We start from the raw sequence: 21,812 nt of genomic DNA, 5'->3' as shown, positions 1-21,812 counted from the left end.
CTTCTCAAAACCACTACCACTCGTATGCATGATCCTACCCTGCACCCTCGAAAAGAGAGCTTGTTTTAACCCTGTGCAATTGTTAACCCATTCCATGTTCTGCAAGCATAGACCGATGAGTTGATGCTCAAAGGTACACCAGCTTCGCTAAAACACAGATTTGTGCCCCAGATTGCAACAGATTGCAGATCAACAGAGGCAGGGAAAGGCGGCAGAAAGCAGCAAGGAGTTAGAACTCATCACGTTTGGGTTTCAGAGGTTTTTGGTGAGGTTTACATTTGCTTGGAGCTTTCTGTAGAGCAGGAGATGTGGAAGAGGTGATGCTGCAGTTGGATGGATATTTACAGTGTGCTCCTATTGTTAATCCAAAACAAAATCACAAGTTGAAAACGAAGTTGGAACATTGTAAGCAAAGACAATTATTCTTACATTGCTCACTATAAAAATCACTGCAGAGGCTTTTTTTTTTTTTTTTTTTTTTTTTACCTCATTGAGCTTTCTAAGGTCACTGTGTTGCTGGTCACTAATATGTCCTCTACTGGGGTGCAAGCAGAAACACACAGTGTGGCGTATCGTTAAGTCTGTCCCCAGGTAACACTGTTCTCTTGAGATCTGCCCCCAGTAATGATGTGGCACGCTAGTAACGCTTCACTGAAAATGTGTATGCTGGATCACAGGTAGCCACTTCTAGTGATACCAGGATGATAATGGCATTTTTTACATTTAACTTTGTGAGTAATTTTAACAACCTATTAAAAAAACCCTACAAAGTGCAAGGTGGCCGATTCTGACCTCTTTTCTTGATACACAATACACCAGTGGAATTAGCCTCCATTTATGTTGATATAATTGTGTTCAGAACATAATTGATGGTAACCATACCGAGCTTGCTGAGAGCTCCTCTTTACGTCCTAAATTAAGACAGGCAGTTTCTGAAAGTAGAGATCTCAGCAGTACTGACATGTCCAATAAAAGAAGCAGAAAAGCTTTTACACTCACACGCTTTCCTCCTATACCTATGTTATGAGACCCTTGTCAGCCTCCAGACCCTTTGAGTTAGCAACAAAAACACAAGCCCCTTTTACCATCACCCATGCTCAGTCACTCGTTCTTCCACCTGGGGCACCTTTGCACACCTCTGAAAGAACCCCATGCTACCATGCCGGTGTAAAAGTAGGGGCCCAGAGATGCTACCGTAATAAAAACGGTAAAATAAACCAGCACGTGAAGCTTCTTCTGATGGATTTGCAGTTCAAGTTGTACATCAAGAGACAACAGAGGAAATATGATAAAGATCAAGTTTTATTGACATATTTTAGGTACAATAAATATATTTACATGTTGACATTTTAAGCATGGAGTTACATGTAAAAAAAATTGTACATGAGATCATCTTTGTGTTTCCATTTTTACATTCACTTAAATCGGTACGACAAAGATCTCTTATGGAAGTGGAGGACTTGGTAATAGTTCAGTATTACATTCCAGAAACTAGTAGTAAACACCTTGTGCAGATGATGCTGTAGAAAACATGAGGCAGACGAACTCCCAGTGGAGTCAGTATGATACAGTCGGCTGTTGAATTTATATCCTGAACTGCTAATAAACAAACTCTGTAATCCAGATTAGAGCAATACATTTGAAGTGATTCTCAAAACACCCAAATATATACAGTGTTTAAGACTTTACAGGTTAGGAAGGATCACATTCAGTAATAGTAATAGGAGGTAGAATCATGTCGACTGTTCATATTTCTACGTAGCAATAAAAAAAAAGTGCTATTACTATCACTGAATTCAAGAACAGAACTCCTGAAAAAGTGAAAAGGACAGAAGAGTTGTTAATCCTGTTTCGCCTGGCTTGCCACAAATGCTGGAGCATGTAAACAAAAATGGTTTAATCCTCCAACACAGGTAAAACTGCAAAGCAAAACTGTTAAGTACTGCTTCTCCAGTGCTTTGGGATGGGCAGCATCTCCTAAGGTGTGATACCTGCAAAAGCAACCTCATGTACCAAAGTCGGCAAAGAAAAAAGTACAGGACGATGCTCTCGGGGTGGGGGGGCTATGTTTCAGGGACCCTCAGCAGAGCTGTAAGAACAGAAAGTAGAGCGAAAGAATGAATGCAAGGCACTCAGGCAGGAAAAGTCCAGAGAGGTGATGAGAGGGAAAACAGCAGGAACGTAACAAGGATACAAATATCCTTGTGGGAATGGAAAAACGGAGGCAAATGAGATGGAAACGAGGTACAGCACAGGGTAGAGACAAAGGGGACCACTGGAAAAAAAGAAAGTTGACTTATCGTAAGGGCGCTTTGTATCAATAAAAATTGTATGCAATGGTATGGAAGATCAGCTGTGAACAAATGAGTGTTAGCATCTTGTCTTTGCTGTATCTGTAAGTGAAAACATGTATTAATTAGAAGTTAAACTGCTGAAAGATGTTTCACCATCTAAAAAAGAAATCCTGCGAAAAAATGGTTTTGTTATTATATAAATAGAAATAAAAGTGTAAGGTCCCAAAGTCAGCCTGACAGACACAAGGAAAAAAATCCAGTGCATATTAAAAACCGTTAGATGTACACAAAGAAAATCCTGAACCACTGAACGAACATAACGTTAACACACCAGTCTTAAGTAGTGAACTTTCAAGTGACTACACATGACATCGCAATACAGCTACATTGAACTGTACACAGGCTCTTTTACAAAAATATTCTTAATCTAGAATACCGTTTAAAGTTATTTAGATGGCAAAAATCGCTTAACCCAAGTGCTGTTACATTAAATAAAAGCAGTGTAACCTGTTGAAAAACAGCGTGTGTATATAATGCCCATTTCCAGTTAGTTAGAAAAATCAGTGCATTCCACCAAGAAATGAGAAAGCCACACTAAAAGACCCAGTGAGATTAATTCCCCCTTGAGGTTTTTTCTTTAGTGCAATAAGGACCACACTTTCCACCAAAATAAGCACAGAAGTAGAAAACAGAGGTGTTTTTTTAAATAAAAAAAAACCCCAACCCTGCAAAAAGCAGCGTTATGAAGAACAAAATGATCCTTCCCAACCATATTATACCAGAAGTTGGTATACATAAGGATCCAATATGAATCAGTGTTTTTGTACACAAGACCCTGTGCTCATGTGGGTAATAAGTAATCTCCATCATTAAAAATCAGGTTACAAAAAAACCTTACGTAAAATCCTTAGGATTTGATACTGATTGAAGACAAAATACTTTCAAGTATTATGCTTCTGAATTAATCAGAGGTTAAGGCATGATTTAAGGTAACATTGAAACAAAAGCCCCATGTTACCCTAAATAACTTCTAAAATACAAGCTAACTTTCTGCAGTCTGTTCAGGATTTGTTTCCTTCACATTTAGTTTCTCACCCAACATGCTGCTAAAAAGAAAAAAACAAAAGCACAAAAAATAATTTAAAAAAAAGATTTGTTGTTTCTCTGAACAAAAATGCCTTTTTGACAGTGAACAGGTGAAGCCAGATTTCTACCTACTCACGTAACAAACACAGTACTACGCGGAGGACAAGAACAACACAATACTACACCAGAGAACAAATCCAAGATATAGCCCGAGTTAGACAAAAAACAGGCCAAAACAACCCCAAGAAACGAAACCCTGCACCCTCCCGCCCGCCCTCGCACCCCAGCCGTAAGGGCAACGCACCCACACACACATACAGACATGCAGTTACTGTGTGTAACGACAAGGAAGCACCTACAGCTTCCAGGAAAACCGCACAATTTTAAACTAAACAGATAAAAAATTACTATGTTTAAAAAAAATATTAAAAAATTCAACATCAAGTTGTTTTCTTATTTCAAGTACCTAGATCACGTTAAGAAAAAAACAACAAAGAACCTGAAGGCTGTTCTGGAATAACCTACAGTTCTATGAAAAAAAATCTCTCATCTATACCCTTGCAGTGGAAAGCTGACATCAAAGAACTAAAATGCTCAGTCTGCTATGCATTTTACTGGCTGCAAGGCCTTTTTTTTTTTTTTTTTTTTTTCTTCCTCAGAAATTCGGAAACCTGAAGTGAATCTTCAGATTTAAATTGGGGAATAAACTAGGTATCTGCAAATACTTTACAGAGGGTGTGCCAGTATTTACTCTTCTTTCCCAAAGTCATACTGGAGATGTATGCGGGCCAAGAACAACATCCCTGTCTAAATTTATCCTATAGCACTACTTAAGAGATAAACACTTGCATGGAAGTTCCTCCAGCTATGAAGGTGCTATGGACCTGTCCTCCTCCTGTCTAGCACCACATATACCAAGTTTTTTCAACACTGCACATAGTTCCATAGAATCATAGAATGGTTTGGGTGGGAAGGGACCTTAAAGATCATCTAGTTTCAACCCCCCAGCCACAGGCAGGGACACCTGCCGCTAGACCAGGTTGCTCCAAGCCCCATCTAACCATCACACAGTATACGTGCCACATCAGTTGCTAACATTGTGATGAACCAATGTGTTACATGACCAACTTGAATTACGTGTAAAACCAAAATATCCCAAACTTTTGAGAACAATATTACACGACAGACCTGATTTGTACTTGGTACAGCACAACAGAACAAACCTAGAAACCCCATGCCCTGGTCTGACAGCGCACTGTATTTCCCCTCAAAAGTTAAAGGACCGAGATTTATTTTTTTTTTTTAAATTAAAAAAAAGTAGAACATTCTACTAAAATACCACAGATCATATGGCCAATCCAATCTTTTAGTCAAGGCAAAATATGATTAGTTGCTACAAGAGGAAAACAAAATAATTTGAAAAAAAAAAAGTTGGCTCCATATAATCACCTACTAGAGTTGCCCATTAAAATCATTATAAAATTATGCTAATAGAAACTGTGAACAAATAATACACAGATCAGGATATATGTATTGACTTACTAGCATCTTTATAAAAATTTGAAGATATACACAAAAACACATCAACATTTATGGAACTGTATCCATTAAACTTAGATAAGACAACACAAAAAACTAACAAATAGCTAAGATGTGGTTGACTGTAAGCACTTTAAGTAACATTTTAATTTTAAAAGGTCAATATTTACATACTACATTAAATGCCTTTTTTTTTTCCATTTTGCATCATATTTTGAATGCATGATAAAGAAAGAACAAGATAATGGTTGCAACAGATCTTCCAAGAATGTGAACTTAAGATGCTCAGATTTAACTATGTGCTGAAAGAGAACATGGCAAGAACACGTCCATCTAGTTTTACCTCTACTTTCTTTGGGGTTTTTTTGGGAGGAGACAACAAATGGATCTAAAAGAGCTGTTATCATCCAAACTGATCATTGCCAAGAGATCCACTTTTAAGTCAGGATTTGAGAACTAACAAAACAGGAACATTTTAACAAATGACTCACCTAATTGCTACTTTTGCTACTGAGTTTAAGATATTAGAGAGTTATGGTGACAACACAGGGTGTGAGTATGTATGTATGTATGTATATAATAAAATGCATACAGACATACATACATATAGTATATTTACATATAATAAGGTACAGCAGGTACCCAAGTATTGACTGCGATAAGCAGCTAAAATCATAACCAGCGATCCGCCCGTACCCTGTCTATGCACAAGCAATAACCAACTGCAACTGCCTTTAAAGAGGGTGCATCTAGTCATTAAACAGGCATTGCTTATGTTGCCTCCTGCATTTAAAATAGATCTGAGGCAATTTCACATCTTTATTCTAAAGCCACACATTTTTCTCAATTTAAAAAAAAAAAAAACAAAAAAACAACAAAACAACAAAAACCAAAAACAACAAACCCAACTGAATAAAAATTCTTAAAACTTAAAATTGGCTGAACCTCAGCCTCTTTGGGATGGATTCAAAACCCAAAGCTGGAGCATTTCTACAAACTACTTTGACTTTTGAATCAAACCCATATTCTTAGGCTCCAAGAAACCCTCTAACCCCAATAACGTTTGCTTCTGACAGGACAGCTGATCAACTGCAGATGTTCCTACTGCTGAACTCAGCTGCTGGCCCGTCTGGCATTTGCATCTAACCCAGATTTCCCGACACGCACCATTACCGCTCCACTCCAACACGTCTTCCCATCCTTCTCATCACAGAGAAGCTGCTCCCTAACAGTGGCACGAATAACTGTTTAATGACTTGTTTCCAAGATGAGAATTTACTTCTTTAAAATAAAAACTACGTAACCTGAGGCGGCAGCGCAGGGGTCCTAGCGCTCACGGTGGGAGGGGGCACATCACCTCGCACATCTTCAGGGTCGGCTCCCGCTGGGCACCTCCTACCTACAGCTCATTCTCTGTCCTGGGCTTGGCTCACTTTCTGTATAGTAATTGTACTGAATATTATTTAGTTTGCATAAATGAGGAACTATACAGATGGCTGTAAAACTAACTTCCATGCAAAAACTCTCATGATGTTCCTGTGTCTCGTCACTATGTTGTACACAGGCTTAAGAGTGTTCTTTCAGTATTTCTCCCGGTGCAGTATTACCGAAGTACCACAGTATTCTGTATAATTTCAATGAACAAAGAACAGTTTTACCTAGATGACTTTTGACAGGATCTATTATTCAATCATTATTTTTAGTAGCTTCTATTTAATTGAAAATCTGGACCAAAATTGTAAGAAAGCCAATTAGGTCTTTATGATTTGGCTACCATCAAATCTTAATAATAACTAAAAAAAAAATCTATGGTACTATAAACTTGCTTTCCATGCTTGGCATGCCTATTTTGGACCCCATTCGCAGCTGTTTCATTACAGAGCAATAATATTCTTCTGCGGTCACTCAGGTAAGAAACCTGTAAGGTTTCTGTCAGCCCGCCCCAACTGCTCGATTAGTAGGTGGAGTTCTTAAAAGTATTCCTAAAATAAAGGACCAAGCAAAAGCTCACAGTCTAAAAACTACGGAAACGTTCATAAAAAGTGGAATCCAATATAAAGATGACATTTTAGTTAAGTTTATTCAGAAGTAACTGAAAAAATTGTTCCTTTGGCAACACCATCTAGATGGTTCTAACCAAAAGGAAATATCACACATTTTACTTTGAATAAAATATAAGCTCCTTAATGTTTGCATGTAATTTTTGGAAACTGCCACATCCACCAGCAGATTCACAATGTCCTTATAGTCCTGTATTTATGGGGAACACCACATCAACCCAAGTCCTTTCGTTACTCGTTTCTTATGGTTCAGCGTTAAGTCACAAAATAAATCTCAAAGGAAAAAAACTAATCAAAATAAAGCATAAGGCAATCATGAAACGCTAGCCCAAAAGAACTATTAGGAATGCACCGCTCTTCCATGTAACATTTCTCAAGTGAGCCACCAAACGTTTCTTTTTCCTTGTGTCTGGAAAAAGGGTCATTTAAAATAACCTAGGTACAACTTGCAGTTCACTACCCCACGATGCTACTGAAGGGCAAAGATCCTTGTTTCTAACAACCATGGGAAAATACAGCCATGTTATTCCTACACAGCGTTTTATGGAATAAGTGGACTCGGAAGGAGAAGATGGAAGTCTGTGTTGGAATAGAAAAATGCAAAGACAGACTGGACTTATTTACAACGATCAAAACTACAATTTTCCAGTGTCACCTCCACAGCTTCTCAGCATACTGCTATTCAGTGAAGTAGACCACGTTTAAATCTATGCAAGAATACCTTCTGTGCTCTCAGATACGCAACGTAACTAATGTGTTTTGTTTAGAAAAGTGAGTTTTCATTCAAATACCTCGCACTGAAGATAAGAGCAACCATTATCAAATATTCTTTGCTATGAAGAAAGTTTTTCAATCTTTCGATGTAAACGTTCTCGCTCAAGTCACTGTAGTCACACAGTAGGATCTTGAAGAACAGTGTCTACATGCATTGAAAGCATTTTGAAGAAAACATCTGTAGTTCCACGTGGTTACAACAGAATGTGAACAAACCAAACAGAAATTCCACTTTTGCAGATCCTCTCAAGTTCAGCTCTTCTGGAGAACATCTTGCTGCTTTCTGTAGTTCAACATAGCAATTAAAGACTAAGCTGAAAGGTTTCACAACCCGATGGTTTTGCCACTGTGCCTCATGTAGCTCCACAGTATGCTTCTGTTAGTGTCAGGGTTTCTCTCAGCAGACATCACTCAACTATCAGTGCCACGTTTATGTGGGACAGATCTATCATGTGCCTGTTGAAAGTTAAAAGAGATTTAAACCTGGTACTCAAACTGATTCTAGGGGTGGAGAACAGACAAGGAGGTTCTATGAAGGTCACTAATAAACAGATGCTTGATTGGATTAAGAGAGACAGTGAGCAGAGGAGACTGATTTAATCTTGTGAAGGGAGGGAAGGAACCGAGGCAGCAGCAGTGCTTACTTATTTACCTGTGGAATTTCTGTTGAAATGCTAAAGCATGTGCTGGCTCCTTAAATTTTGCTATGGCTTTCCGTTGTTGAGGAAGCATCTGTAAACTCTGCAGAGACAAAAAGCCAAAACATATTTTTAAAATTCACTTAAGAGGTCCACTTACAAAACCTCATTTTGCACCAAATGGATTGAAATTCTGCCATATCTCTTTTCTTTTATTGGTGTCGAGGGAATGGAAAAAGCCCTCTGAGACTGCAGTCAGGGACCCAGCTGAAGCTGTCTGAGCTGGTGGCATTAAGCAACTGTACCAATGGAAAAGCCAGACCATTGCTCGTTAAGCAAAGGCAACAGCTCTTCAATTCAGTCCATACAGATGAACCAAACCCTGCAGCCAAACTCCCACGAACCGAATAAGAAACATTCCACTGGGCAGAGCTCAACTTCACACAGAAACAACTGGAGTCATTCACCTGATGTACGTTAAAGGATCAGGACTGTCCATAGGTTAAACAGGACAGAAACAGGGAAAAGCAGCAGTAGGTTTTGATCTCTACACACTGTATATCCTCACACTGTTTTAACAAAAACAAGTGGCTAGCTCTTGACACCAACCACCACACAACCCCGATGAGATGGCTTAGGTCACCACTTCCAAGCCCTCCTAGTAATGGGAAACCATGGAACACACATCTACCCAAACAAGTCCATCTGATATGTGCTGCCCCGTACCATGAGAGCAGCATTTCACAACACTGTAGCTATCAAACCCCCCCCCCGCCCCATGTAGTATCGAGGTCTCCAAAACCACAGCATGCCTCAGCCAGGGCTTTGGAGAACACGTGTCCTTGCTCCCTGCCTCAGCAGGACGTTCAGACAATGCCAAGATGATTCGAGAGAGCAATCCTGTGGCCTTGGTAATGAGAAATTATCAGACTTATTTATTAATGTATTAACTTATTATTCAAGTTGATACTTCAAATTAGCACTTTAATTATAACAGTGTACTTTTCAAAAAGAGCAATTCGAGAAGATGAGGTTTTACACGTTTCAGTAGGTACACCCCAACGCCACGGTGATTCCAGTACCTCACAGGGAGTTTTGGATGGGCTCCGCTCAGCACATCCAAGACAGAATTGTCCTGATTCACCTCCCAGTTTCCAATTGTTCTTATAGCTTTGGATACAGAATTAGAGAATTACTAACCTTCTTTTCTGCGTGCAAGTTTCTAATAAAGCCAATCCTGGTTTGTACTGAGTTTTATATATATATACACACACACACATGTATATGTATGTATATAGGCACGTTAAGACTTTCCTGGACTTTATTATAACCTACCAATGGGTAGGTATTAGCCTGATTATCTGATCCTACATGTAGCCTGGAGCTCAGCAGCATCCCCCTGCATCTGGATGATTCCAGCACTCTGATGGTCACACTCCAGGATTTTAAACTTCACCTGCAAAAATTCTGTATCATCACCTAGACTATTAAAAAAGTACCACATGTCTTTAGACTAAACTGTTCCTAGGGAACACTCGTTGATACATTTTAAGGGTGACATACTTTTGAGATCTCTCAGTGAAAGAATTTTTAACCCAACTAATGTGTTCCCTGTTCATTCAATCGAATGCAGCATTTTTAAGCAAGATGTCAAATGCCTAGATGAAATTTGCTATTAAAATTGCCTACTTACATCTTTTTTGAACAGGTAAGCCTCACGTTGATAAGATGCCTATTTAACAAGAGCCAAGGCACCTGATAGACATATTTCTCTGTATCTAAGCCTGACAATTCAGCTCTAGGCTCTTTCTGTAACTTATCTGTGATTTTAAAGTAATTAATTTTGGCAGTAGCTACCTTGTACCTTCTCGTAATTGACAGGAAACTTCCCTCTCAGCAGGAAAATCACAGAAGTTTAATACTTCCGTCACTCCTGTGGTTTCAAAGTGAAAGCTGAGGAGAAGTTAAAGGATTCAGCAAAACCAATAAGCATCAGCAGGTTAATTTGCACTGTATAGTTTTTTGAAAGCTGCTACAATGGAAAGGTTTAGCTAAGTCACTGTAACTTCTCAGTTTCTGAGCTGGCAGGGATGGGTTTTAGCTTTAAAAAATGAAAACACTTGGCAGACGATTTTTGTTTTTTTAATCAGAAAGCTCTGGACAAGGCTAGGCACATTTTACCAATGAGAATACAGTCATGCTGCAGAAAGCGTCAGTGAAAGACCCTGGACAAAGCTCAGTTCTCCTGGAAGTTATCTACTGGAGTAGGTGAAGGAGGTGTTGAAGTTTGTGTTCTCCTCCTTTACTGATGCCACTTTATTATTATTTATAGAACTGTATGTAATACACATCCTTTTGACATCACTTTTCTGGCTAGAAGAGAACTAAGGATTAAGTAAGTCCTATCACTAAGGATTAAGTTTTGAAGACTAAGAATTAATCACAGCCATTAAAAAAGATTTATAAACAAGAGACTTGTAAGAGTTGAAAAAATTCTCAGAATTACAATTAAGAAGGGAAAAAAAAAAAAAAAGAGAAAAGTAAATCTGTTCCTTTCAAAAGAACTTGATACTTTTAATATGAGAAAAAGCTGTTTAAATCACTGAAAGGATGAGTATTTCAGAGAACAGTCAGACGAGAGAGGCTGGAAAAGAACTGAGAGATGCATCCCTTCAGCTGTACCCTGCATGTTCTACCATCAATCTGCTTGTCTTCCCCCCCAGCTGTCCTGCTGACAACAGACCCTCACAAAGTCAGGTCTCAAACAACTACCACAGGTTACTTCTCCCAGTGCCTTACACTCCAGACCCGTTTGTGATCAAATGAAGATGACAAGCTGCACTCAGTGACCTTTTCCACAAGAATGGATCTATTATTGCATTAATATTCTTGAGATGCACAGCAGCAAGATTCGATTTTGCAGTTTATAAACCCGTAATGATGAATTATTAAGAAGCTGCTGAGTAATTAGTATACAAAAAACTGACTAAAGAAAGACATTCTGCTGTAGTGCAGACTTACTAACAAAATTAGGTGAAGTATCTAAATACTATTATAGACAACTTATTTATACTTTCATATGAATTAAAAAAGTTTATTGACTGACTAGTTTGGGTATTATGTCACAGTCTGTTCTTAGGTTGCATTACTGCCTTATTTTCCAAAGGAAAAAATACCCAAACCACCCAACATTGCAATCAAACCACTAAATAAATTTTAATACTCAATTGCTTTGGCAACAAGGCATCAATTCTTGGATAGATCTACTGAAAAGCATCTTTATCAGATTTCATTTCACTTGTCAATACAGACAACTGAAAACAAAAAGGCAACCCATCTGATCCTTCGCTGAACTGCCTAACCACCCCCCATCACACAGCCCAGGGTCTTCTCAACTACTGCAGTTACACGTACCTAAGTTTAACAAAAGAGGGAACTAATGCAACACAAATAATACCTCTCCAGTTGGAAACTGTCCGAAAAAATTTAATTAAAATAGTTTTAATACAAATTCTCAGCCTCCACTGTGTTCAAACTATGTGTTGAAAATGACACAGAAATCACTCTTTTTTAGGTATACACACCTTATTTAGGTATAAAAAAAAGTTCAGGTTTTGTTTTAACAAGAAAAGACAACAATTGCCAAGTTACTTTGACGATATGACCACCATGGCCTGAAATACCACAAATGTATCTTTACTGACAAAGATTTTTAATATCTCAACAGAAATCGTGACCTACATTGAGTTTTCAAACAAATCTTCATTTACTGTGACTTGCAAGTATGAACATTACTCATCCAGCTAACAAAGATCTCTTGAAAATTTATGTTCTGATTTTGGGACATTATCTCCTTACTTGCATTACTATTCAGATCCTGAGTTTTATGTTTAACAACACTGACAGTCAGGCACAGGACAAGCAGGTACGATTCTGCCAGAGTGTGTAGGTCTGAGCTGCTGCTATTCCACCCCGAGCAGATAGGTTATCGGCTGAGCATACAAACTAGCATTCCAGTTCCATGGAAACCTGAAGTAAAATAACTGCATACTCATCCTATTGGATTATTTCTGTCTCCTTGAATGCAGGATGATATGCAGTTTAGAGCTGATCCTGCATTTGAATCATGTTAACAGCAATAGTCTAAAGAAAACACATTTTTTTTGTGTAACCTGTGGAATTTTATTAGCTCAAAGTGCTGCTCAAGGCATTATCTTAAAAGATTTACTTCACCAGCTTCTACTTTTGTTGGTTCCAAACACAAAATTAATTTTGTGTATCTTCATCATGTTACCTTGATAGTTTAACACACTTCATTTTTTAAAATTTTTTAAAATACTTTGACAGTCTTGGGTTTTTTTCCCCACTGGTAACATTCAGTACTTCTAGCATCCCTAACATTCTCAAATAGTTTTAGTGCTTGTACATTCGCTACAAGGTGATCCTGAAATAACCTCCTAGAAAGCTGTTATTTCTAATCATAATCTTTCACCAATCAGACTATCCACTGTATCAGCCAGCTTACTTGTAAAGAACGCTCTACTAAATTTTCAAAATTATTGGTACCACTGTCTAATGTGTTTCATTAATGTAAAAATCCATACAGGTACAAGCATTCACCTTTCATTTTTAAAGTAAAACCTGAATTACTGCATTAGCGATCGTAGAGTCTGCCCAAGAATAGAAGCTTACCCATCACGTTTTCAGTATTATTTTTGCTTCCCCACAATATATCTAACTTGTATTTCCAGCACAATATTGTACATCAGGATAGATCACTCACCAATTACTGTCATGGGCAAAACAGACTCGACTTGTGAAAATTAACTTAATTTATTGCCAATCAAATCAGAGTAGGATGAGGAATAAACCTGAATCTTAAGAACACCTTCTCCCCAGGCTCCACTTTACTGCTGCATTCTACCTCCTCCTGCAAGCACCACAAGGGGCAGGGAATGGGGCTGGGGTCAGTTCATCACACATTGTCTCTGCCTCCTTCCCCCCCACACCACCCACCCGCCCCAGCGTGGGGTCCCTCCCACGGAGACAGTCCTCCGCGAACCTCTCCAACGTGAGCCCTTCCCACGGGCTGCAGTTCTTCACACACTGCTCCAGCGTGGGTCCCCCACGGGGTCACAAGCCCTGCCAGCAACCCTGCTCCAGCCTGGGCTCCTCTCCCCACGGGGCCACAGGTCCTGCCAGGAGCCTGCCCCAGCGTGAGACTCCCACAGGGTCACATTCTCCCTTGGGCATCCCCCTGCTCCAGCATGGGGTCCTCCAGGGGCTGCAGGTGGGAGTCTGCACCATCACTAACCTCCATGGGCTGAGGAGGACAGCCAGCTTCACCACGGTCTTCCTCACAAGCTGCCAGGGAACCTCTGCTCCAGCACCTGGAGCCCCCCACCTCCTCCTGCACTGACCTGGGGGGCTGCAGGGCTGCTGCTCTCACATAGACTCAGCTCCTCTCTCCAGCTGCTGTTGCACTGGGTTTTTTTCCCTTCCTAAATACATTATCCCAGAGGAGCCGCCACTATCGCTGATGGGCTTGGCCAGCAGCGGGTCTGGGTTGGAGCCAGCTGGCATCAGCTCTGCAGACACAGGGGAAGCTTCTAGTGGCCTCGCACAGAAGCCACCCCTGTAGCCCCCCCACTGCCAAAACCTTGCCATGCAAACCCAAAACACATTTCTGAAAAAGTAATTCAGCGTGTTGGTTTTAGACCCAAGGCAGTATCATGAAGAAGCTAACAGCATCAGACAGGTCTTCATACAGTACCAGAGACAACTGTTCTCTCATTTTCAAAGAGCACATAACGCTAAAGTAATCCTTACTTTTATGGTATCTGTTATAATGATAAAAACAGGAGTTTATCTTTCCCAAAGTATTGCACCTCATTAGGAATTTGATCTGAATTTAGTATTATTCTGTAACCTACTGATTTTAAAAGGGCAGCTGGGTGAAGCAGGGAACAAACGGCCATGCAGCACTGCCTCTGGAGACGGGCTGGTTCTACCAAGCATCATTTGACTTCCCATTTAATGGGAGGACACTCACGTTTCCTCCACAAGAGATCTCCCTGCTGCCACACTGTGCTCCACTAGACTCTCCTTCTATCATTAATTCCTGAACTGAAATATCACAATCTTCCCCAAACGTCACCGCTCTGAGTGAACAACTTCATTCACATCTTCTCTTTAAGTTGACCTAGTCAGATGTTCACCAGAGGATGAAAACCCCTTCCCAGATCCACTCAGGTGTAAAGGATTGACAATACATACAACAACTTCCAAGGGATTTCAAATGACTAGTTTACTTCATGGATTCAGGCATACAGATCTACCATACAGCGCTCCCCGAGACCAACCTGAGATCAGTGGTATTCTGGGCATGTTCCCATTTGACTCTGGAGAACAGAGATTACATTCTGACATATCCTCAGCATTAAAAATAAAAAACTGGTTTAGGCTGAGCAGGAGTATTTCATATGGAAAGGTTTTAGACAGCATAGAGCTCAAACTGATCTTGATTATCTCCTCTTTCTGCTTCCTTAGGCACTGCCATGGGAAGATGCAGATCTTGTGTTGAATGGAAAAATACAACAAAACCACTATTTCATGATCACTCATGCTTTTGATTGAGAGGTTGCCTACAAACTGTTTTTAAACATACCATTTAATTCAACAACTTAAGAAATCAGCAGCTCTGGCTTTTTCTGCAACTGAAGCACTGACAGCGACTAAAGCATGAATATCACAAATGGACCATTCCCTCTGCAGACCTCCAGACCTACGCTGCCCTCAAATTTCTCCTTTACACACGCTCTGCAATTAAATCTACACTTTAACAATATCAGCGAAAATTATATTAAAATAGCCTGTATGATAATAGCAGCATAATAACCTCTAGTTTTGCTTCACTGCAAAACAAAGAGCCTTGAGACAAGCAGCAGGACATCCACAAGTAGAAAACGAGAGATCGCTTACAGAAAGCAAACATCTTTGACACAAAAACTCTTAGAGGTTACACAGAGAAGATGTTAAAAGGGAGATAACAGAGCACTGAGAGATGGAAACCAAGCAGGTAGGAGTGAGACTGGAGCAAGCACTCGTTTCAATTAGAGAGACATATAGGAAATAAAAGTTTTCTCCTTTACTTAACTTCTTCCACCAAAGTAAATGGACTATCTGATAGATCACACATTCAATTCATCACTGGGGTTAGGATTAGGAGTGGCAGCCCACACGAAGCTGTGAAAAACATGTCTATACACAAAGAAAGTATAAACTTTCCTAACTAACAGTCTCCAGTGCGTGATCCAACCTGCTCTGCAACAAGTCAAATAGCAGCATGGCAGGCACTTCCTAAACAGAAAGATCACATTCCATTTATTCTTCCCTCCCATCAATAAATGCAGACATATTTTTATTATCCTTGCAGTCTCCTGACACCTGAAGCATCTTTTCCTGGGAGCAACCCTTCCTAGCCATTACCAACAGGCATAGAGGCTGGGATAGAATGTATTTATTTTATCCTCAGCTGTTGCAACTGATCTCTTCCACCTTCTGTCCCTTTTTTCTGCCACCTTTTGACTTTCTAGTATCTGCCTGTAAAAGTGCTCAGCTTTTCATCTCCGTGTGCAAGATGAGATGAGAAGAAAGGATCTTCTCCCATCACTGAGCTGGGCATCTGCAGCTCACATACTGCTCCACAGCAGGGCTGAACTGGACAGGCACATGATGGAGCTGCTCTTCTCTTCCCCTAGCCCCAAGGATGGAGCAGGACTGCCCACGTCATGTCTCCTCCCACAGCTTCTACAACAGCTGAAAATGTTTTTGCAGGTAGGAAGACCACACAGGCCACCCTGCCAGCCCTGCACGCCTTGTGTGCCTTGTCATATGGAGAACCACCCCGCTGATCTGCAAGAGGACTCATGTTCTGGGCGTGCTCCTCCATGTATGCTTCTCATTTCCACCAGTATGTCTTTAAACTAAATTCAGCAATTTTTAAGTGTCAATGCAGATGGTTGCCTTTACCCTAACTGAGCACTAGGTAGCACTGTCACTCTAAGAAAGTGAAGAGCAGCACATCAACATGGCAATTGTTTTTCCCTTCTGAGACCAAAAAACAAATTACATTATCAGAGTAAAACCCATATTTGTAAAACTACTCAAAATATACCTACAATCAATACATTCTCATCATCTCTGATATACAACACTGGGAATTTTTCCAAGTATTTATTTTTCCTTTTAACATCAGAATTTATGATCTTAAATCTGCAGAAAGCAATACTGAGATTTTGGCACGGATGTTTTATGTTTGCAATCATTTGATGTAAGAAAAAATAATTAAAGATGATGACAGACTACCTCCACAGAATATCAAATTACCTGGAGATCTAGCAAATGATTCCCTCTACCTGCCACCATCCTAAAAAAAAAAAAAATATCTGAAGGTGGCACAACTAGCTGAACACAAGCCTCTCTGGACAGTGTAAACGTTAAACCTGGATTCAAGAGCACCACAAAAATGCACAGCGTATTTCATGACCTTTGCAATTTATTAGTAATCTACTTTAGCAAGTGGTTCTGGATGGATGTGTACTCAATGTCACTGCTCCAGCAGCCCCCATGAGGCTCTATTTTGGAGGTGTGCTCAGAAATCTTCTGTACATTCCAACACGTCAGAATACATAATTTTATTTATAGCATGTAATTATTTTAGATTCAGCACTCAGACCTTACTGCAGGTGTATTATTTGTATCTGAAAGCTTATCCTGTCCAGAAAGAGTCTGACAGCAAGCCCCATGTTGAAAGGAAACACTTCTCCAGCTAAATTAATCATGTTCGAGTTGTAAAATGCAGCTATGACTCAGGGGCTGTTCCTGGAGCCCCAAAGATTTTCTCCTATTCAGTATCTTCAGAATCTTAATGGTCTTTTTTTCTCCTATGTTAGTAACAGAGAAGTTTTAATGAAGGAACGATGAGAATTAGAGAGCCTTCAGTGACTAAGCAATCCAGGGTATTTCAAAGCTCATATATGGGAAAAGATAATTTTCTCCATTTCTAAGGTATAATAAGGGAAAAAATGCTGAATTTCCAGCTTAAACTGAGAAAGTCTCCTTCAGCTTCTCTTATAAGTCCTTAGCTATTCCCAGCCCCTGACCACCACCTCAATGCAAGCTGATGGCACTGAACACTACACATTGAGGAAAGTCTCTGCAAAGTACTTGTACCTCAATAATGATACTGACATCAAAAAGCTAAAAATAAAAATCCAACCCATTTGTACCCAGAAAAACAGAGCAATCTCTTCCTCCCCATTCACTCCATTGATAAATGATAGACTTTTTCCATAAATACACTAAAACTTTCTGTTATGGCAGTGAAGATCCTCTTCCCGAGAAAACACATGCAGGACAAGCACACTGCAACAAAATCAGGATACTGCTATGCATCTGAAAACAGGAGCTGGTGTGGGATCAGCTGCTCTACAGAAGCACCAGTAGGGAAGGTATGGATTAAGCAGAGCTCCTGTACCAGGTGGGACAAGTGCTCGTGATCTGCTCTTGTCAAGGAGCAGAGGTCATTCCCCTTCTCCGGGAGCCATGCCTCAGCAAAGCCATTCCCACGTTCACGTCTTGACTGCAGCAGGAATTGATACACCAGGCAACACTCAGATTTATGAGCTCTGTTTGCACATTGCCTTGAAGCAAGATGCTTCGCTTACCATTACAGGCGTATGTCCAACAGTTTGGACCTTTAACCAGGTATTGGGTCTTGGATAATCAGTACATGTCATTTTAAGACACTGCCCAGGTATGCAGATAACAGATAATCTGACTCGGATTTGAAATTTCTTTTACATTTGCAAAAAAGAAGCATGAAAATAAACACACACACCCCAAGATAAATAAAAATCAAGAAACTGGTATCTCAAGAGTTCAGTTCGTCAAGGAAAATTTTGCTGAATATAGTCAATAGCTAGAAACGGGATATTCTACCTCTTAAAGATGGAGTCAGCTACAACTGGCTCCCCTTTCCCTCCTCATACTACCTCCTGAACTTTATCTCAACCAGCTGAAAACCTGGGCACCTCGCTTAATTTCAAAAAAAGCGGCTGAATTTCTCACCTTGCTGTTTCCTCACTACAGTCATCTCCCCAAACTCCTATTTCGGTTCATCAAGCTGCACCACTTAATCTTAGAAGATCAGCGCTCGGCACTGCTCAAGATCTCTTTGCTCTGGGCACGGCCATGACCTGCCCTTGCTTCTCACACATTCTGTCCTCACGCATGAAACCCTCAAAAAGCCTGCGTTGGCATTCACTACCTGGCTCTCTTCAGTGGCTCATTTCTGTACTCCTCATTGCAAGTCACTGACATGAAATGCATTTTAAAGGAAGAATGAGGATATAACCAAGTAGAGCATCCCTTCACTATCAAAGCCCCCTGACCATTTCCAGTTGGCGGGGGATTTTGTACAGCACCGAGCACAAACACTAGTAGAAGCATTAATTTACAGCCACAACAAAATCCACTCATTCACTTCAGGCTACTGATCTCTGAAAATCTAGCACTATCTATATAAAAGTGATTGCTGTGAACAGGGACAACACAAATTTTCAGACATTTGATTTTCAGTTCTTGTCTTACAAGGCACTTACAATTGCTGCTGCCTCTTCCTCATTTGGTGCGTTAATACTTCTGTGGTAACACTTCTCATGGTACCAAAAAAAACCCCACCCCCAAGGGCTAAATATTGCATATGGTGGTACTGGTCTCATATTCTTCCTACAAAAGGATCGCTTCACCCCTGCATATCTCACCATCCACACTTGTGAAACATCATTCAGCCACAAACAAGCCAGGATATCTCTAGCCTTCGATAAGTCAGACTTGAAATTCAAATACAGAATCAACACAAAAGCCTTCTGCACGATTAGCTAAATTCAAGCATCTCTTTCAAGTACTACTTCTAGTTCTTTGAGAAGGTGAAAACAGATGATTTTGAAACCATAATTTCCAAAGGTACAGCTGATGCTGCTGCAAGAACACAAGTTCTATAGGGCACAGGGATGCATCAAATCCCACTAGAAAATTAGTTATCTTTTTCTCCTGTAAGTACATCCTTCTAAACTGGTCTGTGACATTGAATTGAGAGAACAGAATTTAGAGTCTGCTATGAAACAGCAAGTACTGAATAAATTTTTTAGCACATTCTCAATAACTTCTCTCAATTGTGAGTATTTCCTAGCAGGGCCTCTATTAATCTCCTTCTAATATTCTCATGCAAGATTTAGCAAGTAAACACTGAATAAACGTGCTTTGGGACCGTATGAATAATTTCCTAGAGTACTACAGAACACGAAGGGACAAAGTATTTTGTGAAGTATTTTTTGCTTTCACAAACAAATTAAACCTCTCTGAATTGACGACATAAATAATTCAGCATTATTCCATCGCCTAAATTGGGAAGAAGTGAGGCAGAGTGTACAGTGGCCTGTTTTGCAAAGAGAGATGACCCCACAGAACAGCTCCAATTCATGCACTGCATTTGTCTGAAAATGTTGATCCTGTCAAAAGGAGCACTGAAAACTGAAAAAAAAAAAATATCAAGCAAAAAAATGCTCCTCATCTGTACCTATCATTATTCATTGACTGATATTTTCAAATGTATTAACAATAAATCAGACAGGGCCTCCTAAGCCCTTCAGTGCTTTGAAGACCTCCTGTTTTCCTAAAATCAGTTTAACTGACGCATCACTGCCAGGAGGCAGCTTACGAACAGAAGCATTACAGCAGATACATCAGTGTGCACATGTGTGTGTCTCAACCTTGCTCACAGGCCTCTCTTAAAAAGAAACTTTAAAAAAATAAAGGGCAAATAAAATCCTTGAGACTGTGTTTTCATATGAAAAAGTAGGCGGTGCTACATGGTATAAAATCTCCACTGGGTAGTGGTTATTAAGTGCTCTTACCCCAGGACTGCAATGACAGGAAAAGGTAAATGTCAAAAAAGGGGGCGGGTAAAAAGCCAACAATAAAAACAATGACAGCAATCAAAAATACATTTTCTTTGATATGATAATTTGGCTTTAACAACCTCACCAAACGGGCAGGCTTGTACTGTCTAAAAAAAATAAAGGAGATAGCACAGGAACTCCAAAATGAAGGAGACTTTTGCAGCAGGAATGTGATGGTTAGCAAAATCCTACCGTACCTCCCATGCCGCAGCAACATCACTTGCTTGTCTTTGCTACCAGGTGTAGCATGTGTGGGTGGGGGTGCCTTCAAACATAAATTACCAATAAACACACATTGTATTTAGTGTCAGAGAATTAATTGAGCTTTCCGGAATGAAAGCCTTTTGGCACAAAAATGATAAACCGAGGTTGACCTACCTGAATGGGTCCCACTGACATCAGCAGGTTTTTCAGTTGGACATCAGTAGTTGATGAAGAAAGCCCTTCAACTGACACAATACAGGGCTGAGGTTTGCACTCCACCACTCGCAGGTTCTGTTTATTTGGCATCAAGCGTCCTCGGCCCATCTGGCCTGTTACTCCTCTGCCTCTGCCGTGCATAATGACCTGCCAACAACAAAAGTAACAGTATTTTGATTTACCTACCTAGTGCTTCTGCTCACCGCATTTGACAGACAATATAAAAGTTGGCCATTTACTTAAAGACGGGATTAAAATACATGTTGATTTAAAACAGCTTGTTGCTGTTTGCTGATTTGAAAGGCCACTTATTAACATATTCATCCACTGCCTACACGAACCCCTTAGAAGGCCAGCAAGTTAACACATATTGAATTATATATATTCATATATTGAATTATATATATTGTGTTGAGGCTGAAAGCCTGGGCTTCAGCACAGATCAACCAAGTCGTGGAGGGTCTCAGACCAAAACGTATAACCTAGATTTCAACACTGATCACATCAGCAGCATGTGTTCAGCTCCCATACTTCTAGTCTGGCCAGAAATACCAACCAGTGATTCCTCTCCTTTTTCTCCTCTCAACCCACAAGTAAATTTACGTATCCACCAGATCAGCAAACTGCTTCAAGCACCTCCAGCCTGTATTACAACCAACACCTCGCCTGTTATCAGGACTGAGTACTCATATATGCTAAATAACTTTAAAAAAAACTTTTTTCAAAGCTCCTTTTCCCCTCAAGTCCTACAGGATCTGGCACCACAGTATCCTCTGGAAATGTGTGGATTTAATTCTTATGAATTAAAGGTAGAACAGTTGGAGGGAGAAAAACCAACAATGAAACAGTAACAAACATTAAACAGAGTTAACACTTAACATGGAGTTAACACTTAACACAGTTTCTTCATTCTTGGAAAGCCTATGGAGGGTAATGACTTTTCACACCTCTGCATCAGCACGGAAACTTTATCCTTAT

At 40.0% G+C, this 21,812-nt stretch overlaps 1 protein-coding gene across 4 annotated transcripts in view; it reads right to left on the bottom strand.

The window, feature by feature from the left end:
• Window positions 1-1,284: 1,284 nt before the first annotated feature.
• The window catches only part of RBM33 (RNA binding motif protein 33), a 105,806-nt gene continuing 85,278 nt past the window's right edge, over window positions 1,285-21,812 (bottom strand). For all 4 annotated transcript variants that reach the window (XM_080383684.1, XM_080383686.1, XM_080383683.1 and 1 more), the window contains 3 exons: window positions 20,793-20,981; window positions 8,406-8,494; window positions 1,285-8,209 (listed from right to left, as the gene is read on the bottom strand). In XM_080383684.1, the coding sequence (XP_080239810.1) occupies window positions 8,161-8,209; window positions 8,406-8,494; window positions 20,793-20,981 (327 nt within the window). In that variant the 3' untranslated portion in view covers window positions 1,285-8,160. The remainder of the gene's footprint in view (window positions 8,210-8,405; window positions 8,495-20,792; window positions 20,982-21,812) is intronic.

This window comes from Falco punctatus (assembly GCF_963210335.1).
Source record: "Falco punctatus genome assembly, chromosome: 4".
Lineage (NCBI taxonomy): Eukaryota > Metazoa > Chordata > Aves > Falconiformes > Falconidae > Falco > Falco punctatus.
Note: the sequence above shows the minus strand (reverse complement) of the source record. Positions and strands in the feature narration are given on the sequence as shown.